Below are 16,277 nucleotides of genomic sequence, written 5' to 3'. Positions count from 1 at the left end.
GTTCGACAAATTTTATTTTAATCCCAATTTTAAGTTCCAGCCTGATACGGGCTTTAATTTAAGATGCTCAAAACGCTCGTTTAGAACAATTTTCAGACGTATGCTCACGTTTCGATGACATTCTTTGTATTAACCTTTCGAACAGATTAAATCGAAGATGAGATGAATGCTAAACAAACTGAAAAGAAGGCCAATACGACAGTCGATCAAATGTTTAATGAGGATCAGAAAAATGATATCGATACGACGCAAACTGGAACTTGTCTGGGATATTGCAAAAAATTAAATAATTCGTCCGAAGAAGTAGGTTATGGAAAAGCTATTTTTATTTACGTAATAATTATTTTAATCAATCTTTTTAAAGCATTGGCCAACAAAATAATTGTGTAAAAAAATACCTCGAGCGCCTATTAAAGGATTAAGTGACAACTTATGTTTCGTTTCAACAAAATAATTTATAAATTTAAGAGATGAAAAATATCTTTATAGGTATCTTGGCAATGTAAATGTGGGGTAGAAAATTCGTCGAGGTTTTCTTTGCGCGTAATGGAAGCACTCCGCTTGCTACAGCACGATATAGATCAACCTTCTACATCCACTGCTGATGAGATTATTAATTATATCAAATCGCATTATCGTCATGACGGTGATCTTTACGCTCAAGTGCGGACTGCACTGAGACAGGTCTGTTCTCAAGGGTTAGTTCTCATCTCACTTTTCTCATCAAACTGTTTAGTTGTACAAACATATTACCTAAATATTTAATAGTCAATTTAAATCATAAAGTGCCATAAAAGTAGCCGCATCTTAGATTTTTTTTTTAATTCGTTTAATTTTCTAAAAAAGAAAAAAAAAACATTTTGCTACAAATTAATAATTTTCACAACGTTCAAACAGATTTGTCATGAAATTACTGGGCAACGAGTATCACTTTGTCGGATCTGTTGCTAGCCTGACAAAGCGGGATGGCTGCTCCTTGGATTGCAAAGGTCGTACAACAGACTTCCTGTCGAAAAGACGAAGAAACGTCTACAATGGAAAAAATGACATATGCGATTGCGTGCGATTTCCCATAAAATATCCCCGACAAAATTCGAGATTACTGTCTTCCGAGGAGTCTTATAAGACTTCTACTGCTGATCATCTCGAGAGCTCTGTGCCAATTTTTCACTCGACCGCTGTATCTAACGTAAGAGATACCACGGTCCATCAGGATGAGTTTAATGCCGAAGGCCGAAATGATCGTCGCGGCGCAGTTAAAACGGAACAACGTGGCGATCACATGGAACCAATTCCTGGACCTTCCAGAAGAGTTTTGGGTATTTCTTCATCAGTTCCTACCGGAAATTTTAGAAAGACGCAAATGGAGAATAGAAAAGTTCAACGTGCGGATGAGACAAACGACGAAGATATAGACTCTACTTCTGACGCTGAAGTGGTTACCCGAAATGAATATTCGACGAATCGACCTTTTGATCGTTCTCGCAGAATCACTAGAAACCAACGAAATGAATATCGTCATAGTAACGATGAAGAAGTCGGAAACGACAACGATGATAAAAATGATAAGAGAGGAAAGGTGGAAAAAGATGATGAAAGCACAGAGGAAGACAGTGTATATGAAGAATTAAACGCGCGACCTGTTCGCAGGAGAACCACGCCACGCGAACAAGAATTGAAAAGATGGATTCGACGATGTCGCCAAGAATGTGAGCGACAAAGAAAACGATAAAATAAATAAAAAATTCAGAACGCGATATAAATACATTTTTAGAAACAATTTACAAGAAAAAAAATTATATTCTGCGTTTTATTCCTTTGACAATAAATTTCTAACGTAGTGTCATGAAAATAGAATTAGTATAATTTTAAAATAAATTTGTAACATTGCATTACGCTTTCGAGGAGTGACGTTATTACAATCAAGTCTGTCAAATTTGTCCAATACACTCACAATGGATCTTCATTATCTTTTTCCGTATCTTTCGATGGAAATATTCCTAATTTTCTTGAGATATTTACAACGTTTCTTCGTCGGTTAGTCAAACTTAATAATCCCGTATGCAAACCGTATAAAAGCGCATCTCGCACATAGAATTTCGCACGTCTTCGTCCTAAATGTAAAAAAAAAGGAACCATCAATAACATACCATTTTATGTGTTATGCGAAAGTGATTTCGATTTAAATTAATTTATATACCATCGTGAACTGCTTTCATATAATCGGCGACAAATTCTCTTGACGAGCTTCTATGTATTCTCTTAAAAAACACATTTTTATTCGTCCGCGATCGAAGCCACTTGTTACTATTATGAAATATTCCTTTATCGACATTCGTAGGAAACGTTGCTATATCACGTTCACGAATATCTTTCTTTCTCGCGTGTTGGTTATTGAACATATTACATGCACACTTTCGCTGTCTCGATTTCATATCCTTGTCGGCGCATTTGCTCAAGTATTTATACACTAAATCAAAAATTATTGATTTTTCAACGTCCTCTCGGGGAAAATGCTTTTCTTCGCGCCGTGCCGATATGTGCTGCGTCGACCTATTCGCACAAAATAAAAGTTAAAAGCAGTTAGTAACATTCGTTGCTTTGCGAGTCTACGCGTCATTTTATTTTATAGCTGTTTAATGATAATAAAAAAGCTATCGCGGTTGTATAAAAACTATAAAAAAACTGGAAAAGCGAACAACGCTTTCTGATCAAACTTGTTATTTTTCTGTAAAGATTAATGCGCCGCTCGACCTGTATGTGCGATCAAATGCAGCGCGATGTCGGTGAACACCTCTTGGGTGACGAGGCTTTCGATCTCCAGCCATAACGAAGTCGTCAAAAATTATAAAACGGCATACCAAAAACTGCAAAAAAAGGTAAAATTTAGGTTAACAGTGTAATCATCATAAAACAGTATTTTGTTTTATTTTAGTTTTACAATCTACAAACGCATGTTGCATGCAAATATGACGAAAGGAAGGAAAAGAAAAATTAAAATATAAAAAAAGACATTTTTTTATACGTAGAAAATCGTTGCTCAAATCTCTCTTTTTTTTTTAAGTTTTTTAATACCGGTAATTAAGAAAATGACAAATTTATCAATTTCAACATACTGTGCATGATAATAAACATTCTCTGCTTTACTTATAGCAGAGAATAATTAGTAATTAAAGTTTTATTAAAAAGGAAACTTAAGCGACGATTTTCTTTTTCAGAAAAAATTAGAAGCATCAAAATACACAAATTTACAAAGTTGTAAGAAAAATCTAAAGTTAGGTCGTTATTTTATCTGTACACTGAAAAGCAGATATGGAATTTGCTACGACGAGCGGTGACGGCGGCTGGCGTACGTGACTTCCTCCTCTCTCGGCGGCCGAGGGCGGGGAGGTGTAGGAGGCCGCGTTCCCTCTCAGTCCTCAGTGATCGGTGCTCCGTAACATCTACGCGCGCGCTTCGTGTGAGATTCGACGCACATCACGCCAAGATCACGTACGCTAGCCGCCGTCGTAGCATCACGAATGCCATTTCTGACGTTGAGTGTACGTACATACATTTACCTTCTTCCGATTCGTCGCTGTTACTGAATCAATTATTTTGCACTGGTGATAGTAAAAATATCATTTGCTCACAGCTGGTAACGAGACTGACGACACGTGGCGGAAATGCATCGCGAGGTACGTCGATCGTGTGATTTTCGGTATCGCCCGGAATACGTGATAACGTTCGGACGATGAATCTCGTTGTAATTTTACATTGTGCACCGAAAATAACGCCAAGCCACAGCGTGGCATGATCAAGTGCTCGATTGCCCAGAGTCCCAGACCATTATTCTTCTGTTAATTCAAGCATCTGTTTTTTTTTTTTTTTTTTTCTTCAATACATTTTCGATAACGTTGATAACGTACGTACCTTCCCTCGGGTTCAGAATTTCACTTGGTGTGAGCAAACTATCGACTGTAATCACGAAAATATTATGTATTATATACTGGTGTATTTGTGTTGAGCAATTTAATCCTTTACGTGTGCTTCGATCGTAAACTGCATGAAAAAGATTATAGTGAAGTTGCACGATAACGATTGACATTAAAGCTTGATCTGACTTGATATCAATATGAAAAAGTTGCTCAATCTTTACTAGGATATTTATGTATAGAGCACGCGGTTCAAATCTGAGGTGACGACGAATTCGTCGTGATGAAAACGAGCATGATAACGTCTCTGACCAAGAGAGCCGCACCGCAGCTAAATTATTTATCTCTATTTCGTCGTCAATCTACCACAAGGTATTGTTTTCCGTTTCGCGAGGCGTTGAACCAAGTCTGATATTCGGCATTGCCTGAAATAGATCGTGAATGATATTTTTTTTTTTCTCGCTCAAAAAATAATTGTGGAAATAATTTAAATAAGTGGAATTTTCAGCACATGCACCATGTATGATCTAGTGATCGTGGGTGGTGGTATAGTCGGTTGTGCGACCGCCCGTGAAATGATTATGAGGCATCCGAATATGAAGATGGCCATCGTGGAAAAAGAGAACGCTCTAGCCGTACACCAAACGGGCCATAATAGCGGTGTAATACATGCCGGGATTTATTACACTCCCGGGAGTATGAAGGTAAGCTGAAAGAAAAAAATTTAACTTGAAATTTATTTGCATAAAATGCAAGCAATGAATTATTCTTACAATATTACCATAATTGATTTTTATTTGCGTTACACAATTAAAAACGTCCGCGATCTGATGACAATTGTTTTGCAGGCAAAACTTTGCGTAGAGGGTTTAAAGTTATCATACGAGTATCTTTGTAAGAATAACATACCTCATAAGAAAGTCGGTAAGCTAATTGTCGCCCAGAATCCGGATCAAGTCAAAAGGATAGATGAGCTCTTCGACAGAGGATTAAAAAATAAAGTACCTGACTTACAGATTGTTGAGAAAGATTGCATTTCAAAATATGAACCTAAATGTAAGGTAAAGGCAAAAAATGAGTTATTAGATTTACATATAAAGAGAACAATAATTTCTAACGCACAGAGAATAACATATAAGAAATAAATAATCTTTGCTAGGGAGAAAAGGCTTTATGGTCACCATGGACTGGTATAGTAGACTGGGCAGTTGTGTGTAAATCTTTTGCCGAAGATTTTCGGAAAATGGGAGGTGATATTTTTCTTAATTTTGAAGTAAACGGGTTTACAGAAATGGCAGAGTCGAAAAAAACAAATCAATTGGCTCCTATATCCGTTCAGTCAAAAAACAAAGTATGATTTTTTACTGTATTTAAAAATATTTTAAATAACGTTTTATTGTGCGTCCTGACATATAAATTTTTTTATAATTGTCCAATAACTTTTTTAAGTGCATACCTACGAAATACGTGCTGACGTGCGCTGGTCTGCATTCAGATCGATTGGCGGTGATGACTGGTTGCGATTTAAGTCCGCGAATAGTACCATTTCGCGGCGAGTACCTCCTGCTAAGCGATGATAAACGGCATCTTTGTACAACCAATATATATCCAGTACCCGATTCCAGATTTCCATTCCTGGGTGTTCATTTTACACCTAGAGTGAACGGCGACATTTGGTTGGGTCCTAACGCTGTTCTCGCATTAGCTAGAGAAGGCTACAGGTTTTGTAACAAAAATATATATAATTTATTAAAATCTGCATGAAATTGAATAACAGATAAAATTAAATTTTAAAAGAGATCTAAATGCTTATTACTTATATAGTCATAAATATATATATTTCAAAAACAGATTTCATAAAAACGTCGAAATCGATTCTCTTTCAGTTGGTTTGATATAAACATAAGAGACTGCATAGAGATGGCAAAATTTCCTGGTTTATACAAACTGTCCTTCCGATTCTTTTTACCAGGCTGCATGGAAATGATAAAATCAATTTTTTATCCACTGGCCGTAAAAGATCTTCAGAAATTTATTCCTGAAGTTACGTATAAAGATATAAGAAGGTTTGTATTTATTGCACTTGGTCTATTTTCGCAAAACCTTTTCTCATAATTTTTAACAGAGGTCCAGCGGGTGTAAGAGCACAGGCAATGGACAAAGACGGTAAACTAGTCGACGATTTCGTTTTCGATGGAGGCACCGGTACAATCGGAAGCAGAGTATTGCACTGCCGAAACGCACCGTCGCCAGCTGCAACTAGTTCTATGGCGATAGCAAAATTTATCGCCGACAAACTCGATCGTGATTTCAAATTTTAAGAAATGCTAATGTACTAAATAATCGTTCAAGTATAAAAAACAAACGACAGCAGAATAACCATTTAAAACTATTTTCTACGTGCCATATAATTTTTATATTAAGTAATTATCTCGAAAAATTGAAGTTATATATTATATCGATATATATAGTATATATATGTACATTAATATTTTAGTTATAGTAATAAATATTTGAAAAATAATTTACGATAAAAGAACAAAAATCATTTTATACAATTTTATGTTCTTACTTGCATTTCAGCATTAATTAAAGCGCTTTAAAACTGTGTTCCAACAAACACTTGTAAATAGATATGGCATTAATATATGTAATACATTCATGCTTTTTCAAAATTTATATTTTTATATAAATTATTTAATAAATGTTCTAATATGCTGATATAATATATAAAGATTTAAGACACGATTAATATGTACAGTAATGTACATTAAATTGAAATATTTGTAACTATTATCACAAATGCTCACAAGTAGTGATTTAAAAACCTTTAAATAATCCTAAGTCTGTTTCCTGATATCATAAGACGAGTAGTAGCAAAATCTAACGCAGCGGTTAGATGGTATCCCATGTTTGAGAGTACAACTCCATATTCGCTCAATGCGAACATTGAATACACTGTAATTATATACAAATTTTTTTAAACAACAGAAACAAGAGCAGCTACAATAATTAAATTGTCAATTGATATCTTACCTAAAGGTTCGCAATATTTATTATGCCTATAAAAGAAGTAACATGCTATTATTATAGATAGCACGTTAAGCATCATCGATCTTCGTTTCCACTTCAAGGAAGCATCGTTCAAGCCTTTTGTAACATTCAGGCAGCTTTTCATAATGTAATACGCTAAGAACATGTGTATAAACGACGTCATCAAAAAAGTTATGAAAGACATCTTATGGAATGCTGCAAAAAAACCAATGTGGCACGTTATTAATTGTATTAAGATACGCGGTAGTCTTCGCTATTAATTCTATTAAGATACGCGTACGCTTGACGCTACCACGTCTCTTGATTATATCGTATTCATCTAATATCTGTATGCATATTTACACAAATTCATAGACGCATATGTTTGCCGTACCATAGTTTTCATCGGAAGTCCAAAAACTCAGTGTCACTAGAGAAGTATTTTCAATGGCGTACATAACGAGCGCGATATTACTTAGGTATTGTGCCCATTTATAAACATGCTCCTTGTAATAACGATGATACAGCATGAACACCAAGATTCTCACTATTGCTTGTAACGCTATAGCAGTCTTCCAGACATCCCTCTGAGGTCTATAATGACCTATGGCTGCTGAGACAGACGGTAGAAAGTTGTACACCTGTACAAATTGCATAAAATAAGAAAGTATTGTTCGTGAGCTACGCATAAAATCTTATAAATTCGTCAAGTAACATCTTATAATTTAAAAAACTTATAACTTTTCATTGACGAATAGAAATGTTTCTTTCGAGAAATATGCTGAATGACATAATCGAATCTTCTTACAAGACACCTGTTATCAGTGCAGTCATTCATTTAGAATTACGCAAGATATTCCAACCTAGAGATCCGCAAAAAGAGCTATCGTTATCACTTTGAAGCTGATCAACGAGCGTACCTGGCAATGAGTGGAAGTAGAGTGTTCGAAATTGTAAAGAACCGACCAGGCGACACAGAAGACGAACGCCAAGAACGGCAGGAATACGGTGAACCACGCCACTCTGGAGAATGGCACAACGAGACGTGCCTTCGACATGTCGTCCTCCGTTAACGGGATGTACTCTGACCCTAATCTGAGCTTGCTCATGGCTAGCTGATTCCCGGCCGTCGTATCTTCGTTTACGTCACAGCGTGCGTGACAATAAGATTAATACATCAATTGCAAATCTCGGCCATCGGAGCACGCGATCTTTCATACCGCTCCAGAATTCTTACGGAATCGACGACGTCGTAGTCGTACACCTGATGTAACTCGTCTCTTAACTGCGAAAAACGGTCGACGCCCGACGCGAGCTCGCGTCGCCCGCGGGACCGGTCCACCGACCGATCCGACATGTTGATTATAGGTTAAGTTCGCTCAGTCACCGATCGATCGAATCATTAAAGGGTCAGTATAACGGAGTGTCAGAACGGAGTATAACCGTTTAACCTCGTAAGACGAGTAGAAATTACGATCGCTAACACGGAGTAGTATCTCAAACGCTTCAGCGATCGAAAAAAGAGATACCTGACTTTCAATCTCATTCATTCTGCATCAGAACCATCGAGCTTCTCGTCGAAAATGACTTCGTTCGTAGCGGATATCCTGGCCACAGCAGGTAATATTTACAAACTGTCACGTTTGAATCGCTTTTGGTACGAAATATATTAGTTTTATGTTCTTCTGAATTTGTTTAACACGAATTATTTTTTAATATTTAAAAGTCAGTCTTTATAAGTAATGAATGTTAAGATTAATGACATAGAAAATTTATAATAAACCGATACTTTAAGTAAACTTTACAACAAAGAATTAATAATATTTTTTACCACACAGGCAAACTAGAAAAAGAAAATCTGTATAAAAATATTGCTGAAGTGCAAAAAGAAATTACAAAGTTAGAATATCAAGTTAAGGACTTTATGGATGACAACTATGTTGAATTTAATGCAAAATTAACAAGAGACATACATTTGGTTAAGAAGACAGAACAGCTGTTGGAAGAGATAAATATTTTGCAGAGCAGAATAAATCATCAAGTATGTTCATGTTAACATTTATCATACCAAATATAAAAAAATACATTCGGTAATATTATTTATGTTTATTACATAGATTAAAATAGAATTGTCTGGATCGATAAAAGAGTTGAAAACACTTTCCCATGAATTAAAAGAATCCAATATCAGCCTGCAACTATCCAATCAACTGATAAGCCTACACAAGTGTATAAAATCCATTAAAAAAACGCAAGAGGAAAAGCAGTATGTCAATACAGCTAAAACTTTGCAGGAAATGCACTCTTTGTTGAATAATCCTCATAGTCTGCTACAACATCTCGAAGTATATACAGCGATCAAAGACGAATATTGCAATCTTTCACGTTCGTGTGTGAGAGAAGCCTCTGATCTCTTGCATGATCAAATTTGCTGGAACAATGATGAGAAGGAAGAAAAGACCACTAACTCTATCGCAATGAAAACCGAACACGACGACATACAAGAATTAATGCAGGGATTATATATCATGGATTATTTTGAAAATGAATTAGAAATATTTTCCACAAAGTTAATGGATTATATAATTAAACCCATAATTTATGATCACTGCTCGGTATATGTTGTCAAGGAAAAAGTGTTTGTCGTCGAAATATTAGAAAAGAAAAAAATGCCATCTTACAAAAGTGTGCTGTACAATTTAAAGTTACTTTTTAAATATCTCCATCAACATTTAAATTCGATAATCATAGATAATGAAACCTTCCTGAGAAAGTTGCAGCCATATTTACTGGAACAATTATTGCATCCTTTGATAACAGATTGCATCTCTCACACCATTCCAACTTCTAATGCGAACCTGAAGAACTTTGAGCCTGTAGTCGAGATAATTAACGAATTTCAAAACTACTTGATAGAAATTGGTACATACGTCTAATAATTTACGATATAAAAATATTGATTTTATAATATGCAATATTACATGATGAAAATTTTCAGGATTTCTTTCCGAAGACCAGCTGATCTTATCAAACTACACAAACAATATTGACAAGCTCTTTATTAATCGAATATGTCAGGATTTATTAGCCAAAGCTAGAAATATAATGAGGAAAGACTTGCACGATTCAGTTCGATATGAGCCACAGGTAAGCATCTAAATTTTGATTGTAATTTTTTTTTCTTGTCCTTTAAAAGGATCAAATAAATCGCTTTCTTGTAGTCGAGCTACGATCGCGACAAGCATTTGTTAAATTGTATATAGTGTATTAAAATAATAGATACGTAGAGCGATAATAGTTTAAAATTTTTTATTGTTTTATTTCGTTGCAGGTTCCGCCTAAACTTATAAATAAAGTATTCGAGAATGATTGTGAATTATCCATCGAAAAGAAATTAAGCGATATGTCATTTTATCTACCTAAATGTCAAATAAGGTAAATCATTCGTTCAATAATAATTTAATATGTACAAATTTTATAATTCTATGATACTAGATGTTAACAATTGCTTTTTAGTAAAAATGCACAAGAAACATTAGAATTGGCAAGAACAATATTGGACGAGGCATGTGATAGTTCGGATGCTTGCGCCATTAGATTATTTTATACATGCAGAAACGTTTTCGAAATGTATGCTGGTTTAGTACCCGAACATCATAAAAAGTTTTTGGAAACAATACCGCAGCAAGTTGGTAAGGATTACATATAACTAAAATGAATTAATTTTAGAACAAATAAAAGGAATATTGCATAATCATTCTAATTATTATTTTTAGCTTTGTTTCACAATAATTGTATGTATCTCGCTCATCATTTGCTTACATTGGCACATGAATATAGAGATAAATTTTCGAAAGTTGTACAAAAATTAAATTTGACGTTTGCGGATCAAGTTGTGATACTCCGAGACGCTGGATCGAAATGTTTTCTAGATCATATGAAATATCAAGGAAATATAATTTTCGACATCATTAAAGACTCAGGTTTAGAATTTATTTATATATTAACTGCGAAGATACATTGAAATAAATTTAGCTAAAATGTTTGATACTTATAATTAGGTTTCTCCGTGTTAAGTCAAGCGTCTCAGTTAGACTCTAGCACCGAACGTGCATTGAGACAATGCATCAGACAGTTGGAATTATTGAAGACTGTTTGGTTGGATGTTTTGCCAGTCAATATTTACTGTAAAGCTGTCGGTTAGTTTTTTTCTTTTTAATTTTTCTTTACTTTGTCTTATTTTTATATATTTTTAATTTTTATTATTTTAGGATGCATAACAAATTCAATGATTGACGATTTGGTGACAAAAGTTATATCTGCCGAAGATATTCCAATTGATGTCGCAACAGAATTAGTGACTCTATTTAATATGGTAGTGAAACGAACGCCGCAAATATTTCCTGTAAGTATACAATATAAAAGGCATGATAGAAAAAAAAAAATATATATATATATATTTACAAGAAACTTAATGTAATGTAAACAACTTTTATTGTATATAATATCATACATTTAATGCTATGGAGTTGTGCGAGATAGTAGAATTCCAACTGGTTCCTGTAAAAATTAAGCCATAAAAACATTATTTCGTTTAATAAAATGCATAATAATTAACGTTCACTTTACAGGATCAACAAATTCAGCAACACGTTCGTAAATGGGGGAAATTTTTGGAATTGATCAAGTTACTTGGTGCATCGCTGAAAGAAATTGAAGTTAGATGGGGAAATGGAAAAGGGCCATTAGCACAGGAGTTCACTCCTTCACAAGTGAAACAATTGATTCGGGCAATATTCCAAAATACGGACAGAAGATCTAATCTTTTAGCTTCCATAAAAGTGTAAAATAAAAAATTCCGCACAATCGCGCGTGTACGCACGCACACACAAAAATTAACTAATAATTAAGTTTATATCATACGTAATATTTCATATTAATATTAAATGTGCAAGATAACCCAAGATAATTTCTAAAGAGAAAATAATCTGATAATTTTATATGCTTTTATATGAAGAAATAAAAAGTATTAAAATAAAAAGTATATTATACTTTTGTGTTTGCTGCGATATACATATACTATGCATATAGTAACTGTAGGTATAAAAGCAATAGAAATATACCATTACTTAATTAAAAAAAAAATAGTAAGCCGAATATTAAAGTTTGATATTGATTAAAATTTGACACTTAAAGTTAAAGCATAAAAATTAATTGAAGAAATATACCCTGGAATACTTAACATTGAAAATTAAAAACTAATAATTCTGCTAAAACAATTGTAATTTAATTAAATTAAATTTAATATATATGGTTTTTATCAATATAATTTATATTGATAAAAACTACGATACGAACTTTAAATCTTTAAACTTTTAAAAGTTAAGTAATGATTAAATTATATTTATATTTAATATAATTAATTTATTTTTCGTTAAAATACTTACGTAAATGCTTTCAATTTATGGCCAACTTGTCACAAATTTTGTATCGAGATTAAAGCGAGAAGTTTTTTGTCGAGAATAGAATTAAAATATTAAAGTGCATAAAGAATGCCGCAAAAACCCAATATTATACATATAAAATAACACACGTAAAAAAACTTGACGAATATCGTAGAAAATTTCGAATAATAAAATAAATAATTGCGTTTGCTAAAAATTTTGTCGCAAAGTGATAGAAAGAAATGTCGAATTACGTCTAGTTATAGTAAACTGTGAAAAATAATCAATTAAGCAGGCAAGCAGGCGGGCAGGCAGGCAGAGGGTGGCGGTCAGTAGTGAGCGCAAATCGTTTAATATCTCAATTTCCAATTCCATCTTTTACAGTGGAGATAATATACATCATTACCACTATTTTTATCACTTTCTTATTTACGAGCATCCGAAGTGACAAAAATGAATGCTCGGACTCTTTCCAAATGCAGCACTGTTTCCGCACGTATATCACAAAACCGAAGAGTGGAAGATATATCATGTGGTTGCGAACGCTACAGTTTCGCAAGATTTTGATCTCGTTGTGCGTCGAAATTTTCGAGGTGCTTGTATTACCTCGTCTTTCTTCGCATGCACAATAAATTAATTGTTATATGCGAGCAGCAGTTTGCATTTGGTTAGTGTTGCGCGCGATTTATTTGTCTCCTTTCTGATTCCATATAAAACCGTTACGTTACTATTCATAGAACGTTAAGCGAGCACACGTTTCTATCTAAATATGTGAAAATGATATTCACAAGATTATGAACCGTCGTACTGCATTCTTGCAACTTATTAAAAAGCTAGAATAATAACTAAACAATAATAGCTAAGCCGAGTAAATAAAGAAAATTACGAGATGCTATTATCTTAATTTGGGATTACATGTATGCAAACAAATTTTGAAATCCGGTATAATCGTAAATCAAGGACCAGAAAAGTCCTACGTATCTAAAACGTGTGTAAAGAAAGGAGAGATCTAAAACCCACAATATGTTTCCAAAATAAAATAATGATTGTAGATACTGTTATAGTGTCTATATAGATTACAGCTCTAATTAATTACTTTTTCAAATATTAATCGTTCGAACTCTGTGGTTCGTGTATTTCACGTTTCGCGTGAGAATGCTTTTAAGGGAACTTTCGAGTCTTTTAATTATAGAAAATGTTCTCCGGCAGCGACCACGGATTGTATGTAAGTGATACAATGCACAGAAAACATTGCACAGCGCAAACTGCAATGGTTCTCGTCTATATACAGGTCGCTGTGTAGATTGGACAGAAATGAAGTCGTCGAGGCGGGTGGCTGATCGGCCCGCAGTTCAGATTGGCAAGACGCAGCGTAGTTCTTTTATGTGCATTCACGTAGATGACGATGACTGTGAACATGGAAGTGCAAAACAGGTTGTCACATTACTTCGCCCCTTTTGACTCCCATTGACTGAGAGTCGACAGCTTGATATTTTTGTGCATGCAATTAAATGAATCTGCCATATTAAGTGATAGTAACGAATCCTCATGCACATAAAAATGTTTTTATATAAAATTTCTTTTTGTACAACTCTTTCGTAGTTTTTAATAAGTCGAAAGCACCGTTGTATTCGTGTGTAAACCGTATATAAAAGGTGACATTACATTACTAATCTTTACTGTAAATTAATTATTAAAGTTTCGCCTTTTCTCAACACATTAATATATCTTTCACATGTATCGCGACTAAATTATTCATTCTTTTTTATTCAACATTAATTTTGTTTTAGAATCTCTCGTCGTACAAATATCGTCGTTAAAAATTTTCATTTCCTTTCCTGAAAAGTCTTGATAAACGATACGAGTTTTTAAATGTAAAACTGAAATATATATTTACGTTGCGTTTGACCGTCACATTTATCCGAATACGAAGATCGTAAAATCAGAAGCGACGAAATGTCTTTGATAAATTAATCAAAATCTAATCAAATTGAGTTCCTCGCAACTCATCACGTTCCTAGTTTCCACAAATTGGTACATTTCAACTGAGAAGCTTGCTAATGAACTTGTCGCGAGTTTAATATTAAATTTAGATAGGTATCGTCAATACCTGCCACGGCCGGCGGGAGAGCGGCTTCGATACCTCGCTGTGCTCGTATCCTTCCCGGTGTAGTAGTCGGCGCCGGTGTCCCCGCTACTACCACCGTAGGCATCCTGCGCATATCCATCTCGCGTAACATACCCACTGCTGCGATTGAACATATAGTCTTCTCCATAACGACCTCTGCCCCTACTTCCACCACCCCTGCCTGTATAATAGCTGCCTCCGTAATCTCCATAAGTACTGCCTCTGTAACCCATATTGCCTCCGCGAGAGCCGAAGTCCCTATCGCCAACCCCGCGATTTCCTCTGAAACCACCTGCGCCACCACCCCTGCCGCCGCCGCGATTCCTACCCCGCGATATTTCCACTCTTAATTTCGCACCCATTATCTCCATGCCGTTCATGTTGCAGCATGCCATTTCGGCTTCGTTCAAGTTGAAGAATTCGATGAAGGCAAAACCAGGTGGATTAAACGCTACCCACACCTTATTCAGCTTCCCATACTTTTCAAACTCCATCTGCAGATCCTCCTTCTTGATGCTCTCGTTCAATCCACCCACGTAAACGCGCGTGTAGCCTTCTGGGGTCATCTTGCTCCTAAAAACACAAAATAATTAGTTACCCTGTACTATTTCATTCTCAACAAATAAGGCTGGAAAATTTCTAAATATAATTCTTGAAATTATTCAGCCAATAAATGCTTCAGACTCATCGTTATCGCGCCTGTAAAAATTTATTCTTCTATTTGCAGCATTATTCGAAGCTCCACAGAGGCAAAATATTGGTTTTGCGTCAAAGCGGAGTAACGAGTGAAGCGTGGATATAAGCAAGACCGGATAGAAATAATCGAGAATACATAATTGCGCTAGTAGGATGCGCGCTTTGTGAGCCGTGACAAGTCGTTCTTTGTTTCGATGACAATACAAATGCATTGTGGCATCTCTGACAAAAGCCGTGCACCCTCGGGACTTTATTGAAACGGGTATCTCCGTCGTGCGATCCCGTCGTAGCGAGAGAGCGAGCGTGACGTCCTGCACGCTACTCGGTGACAACACGCAGCCATGGCGGGTTTTTTCGTTCTCGGCGGCGAGACGCGGTGAGACGCGGCGAGACGCGGTGGCGGCAGGTGAGAGTCGATTTTAGACGCGGAGTCTCGCGCGTCCGAGATCGGGACTCGCGGATGTCGCGCGGCGACCAAGAAAGCGCCGTAAAACCTCGGCTAAACTTGCTAAAACCTTGAAAAGCTCGAGATAGAACTGGTACTACCGGAGGAGGAGGACGCGTCGGCGGATGGGGATAAACGGCACGCGGACGAGTTTACGCGCCAAGGGGGGGTTCGAAATCGCGACCGCCGGGTGCTACTTACTCGTCGCCGTTGACTTTCTCGGGAGGCTTCTTTTAGTCGCCGATCGGCGTGACCGCCGGGCGAAGGCGGGCAGGAAGGTGTCTCCGGTCGCAGGTACGCGACCGCGCAATCGATAGGAGCGGATCCACCGGGGTTCACAGTGCACAGAGAACCATGTCGGTCGCAACCGTAGCCTCCAACCCAGACGGCGCTGTTCCTACGCCTCGTTACTCAGACGCGTAAAATCAGGCACAAGTGCGCGCGCACTTTTTGCCGGCTGTTAGTTCTACTAGTGCTTCTCTGATTGGCACATTTCTTTAGGTCTGAAATCACTCCAATCAAACAGCAGAGTTCACTGGCTGGTCGTTCAATTTCTGAATGCCCCACGGCGAGCCATTTTGGCATTGGCGACCCTGCATGGTTACTTCAAGCGCGTT

The 16,277-nt window shown here is 36.1% G+C and overlaps 6 protein-coding genes across 9 annotated transcripts; 3 read left to right on the top strand and 3 right to left on the bottom strand.

Moving 5' to 3' along the window:
* Nucleotides 1-495: 495 nt before the first annotated feature.
* On the top strand, nt 496-1,814 carry LOC139106734 (uncharacterized). Its single transcript, XM_070663677.1, has one exon. The coding sequence runs from the start codon at nt 905-907 to the stop codon at nt 1,730-1,732; it is 828 nt and encodes a 275-aa protein (XP_070519778.1). The 5' UTR covers nt 496-904; the 3' UTR covers nt 1,733-1,814.
* LOC139106737 (uncharacterized) lies at nt 1,812-3,685 on the bottom strand. The gene is made up of 4 exons (XM_070663682.1): nt 3,561-3,685; nt 2,755-2,867; nt 2,201-2,553; nt 1,812-2,114 (listed from the first exon to the last, which is right to left on the bottom strand). Exons 2-4 carry the CDS (start codon nt 2,826-2,828, stop codon nt 1,951-1,953), a joined length of 591 nt encoding a protein of 196 aa, XP_070519783.1. The 5' UTR covers nt 2,829-2,867; nt 3,561-3,685; the 3' UTR covers nt 1,812-1,950.
* L2hgdh (L-2-hydroxyglutarate dehydrogenase) lies at nt 3,538-6,387 on the top strand. 3 transcript variants are annotated; one of them, XM_070663673.1, is made up of 8 exons: nt 3,538-3,677; nt 4,157-4,286; nt 4,423-4,618; nt 4,763-4,975; nt 5,074-5,265; nt 5,364-5,635; nt 5,801-5,980; nt 6,040-6,387. In XM_070663673.1, the coding sequence occupies exons 2-8, from the start codon at nt 4,198-4,200 to the stop codon at nt 6,233-6,235; spliced, it is 1,338 nt and encodes a 445-aa protein (XP_070519774.1). In that variant the 5' UTR covers nt 3,538-3,677; nt 4,157-4,197; the 3' UTR covers nt 6,236-6,387. The 3 variants fall into 3 exon arrangements, with proteins under 3 accessions (XP_070519774.1, XP_070519773.1, XP_070519775.1); XM_070663672.1 differs by lacking the exon at nt 3,538-3,677 and adding an exon at nt 3,871-3,959; XM_070663674.1 differs by lacking the exon at nt 3,538-3,677 and adding an exon at nt 3,919-3,941.
* LOC139106735 (post-GPI attachment to proteins factor 2) lies at nt 5,497-8,056 on the bottom strand. 2 transcript variants are annotated; one of them, XM_070663680.1, is made up of 5 exons: nt 7,868-8,056; nt 7,342-7,588; nt 6,951-7,163; nt 6,743-6,872; nt 5,497-5,629 (listed from the first exon to the last, which is right to left on the bottom strand). In XM_070663680.1, the coding sequence occupies exons 1-4, from the start codon at nt 8,054-8,056 to the stop codon at nt 6,745-6,747; spliced, it is 777 nt and encodes a 258-aa protein (XP_070519781.1). In that variant the 3' UTR covers nt 5,497-5,629; nt 6,743-6,744. The 2 variants fall into 2 exon arrangements, with proteins under 2 accessions (XP_070519781.1, XP_070519780.1); XM_070663679.1 differs by lacking the exon at nt 5,497-5,629 and having other exon boundaries at nt 6,577-6,872.
* A 374-nt stretch (nt 8,057-8,430) lies between these two features.
* Nucleotides 8,431-11,991, top strand: Zw10 (Zeste-white 10). The gene is made up of 10 exons (XM_070663671.1): nt 8,431-8,567; nt 8,786-8,988; nt 9,065-9,869; nt 9,946-10,094; nt 10,279-10,382; nt 10,464-10,639; nt 10,724-10,930; nt 11,009-11,146; nt 11,219-11,352; nt 11,579-11,991. The coding sequence occupies exons 1-10, from the start codon at nt 8,531-8,533 to the stop codon at nt 11,792-11,794; spliced, it is 2,169 nt and encodes a 722-aa protein (XP_070519772.1). The 5' UTR covers nt 8,431-8,530; the 3' UTR covers nt 11,795-11,991.
* Nucleotides 11,992-12,727: 736 nt separating this feature from the next.
* Nucleotides 12,728-16,018, bottom strand: Rsf1 (Repressor splicing factor 1). The gene is made up of 3 exons (XM_070663681.1): nt 15,862-16,018; nt 14,502-15,092; nt 12,728-13,800 (listed from the first exon to the last, which is right to left on the bottom strand). Exons 2-3 carry the CDS (start codon nt 15,083-15,085, stop codon nt 13,773-13,775), a joined length of 612 nt encoding a protein of 203 aa, XP_070519782.1. The 5' UTR covers nt 15,086-15,092; nt 15,862-16,018; the 3' UTR covers nt 12,728-13,772.
* Nucleotides 16,019-16,277: the final 259 nt, after the last annotated feature.

Source organism: Cardiocondyla obscurior, linkage group LG11 (genome assembly GCF_019399895.1).
Source record: "Cardiocondyla obscurior isolate alpha-2009 linkage group LG11, Cobs3.1, whole genome shotgun sequence".
Taxonomy (NCBI): Eukaryota; Metazoa; Arthropoda; class Insecta; order Hymenoptera; family Formicidae; genus Cardiocondyla; species Cardiocondyla obscurior.
The sequence above is the reverse complement of the archived record's forward strand: the minus strand, read 5'-3'. Positions and strand labels throughout refer to the sequence as shown.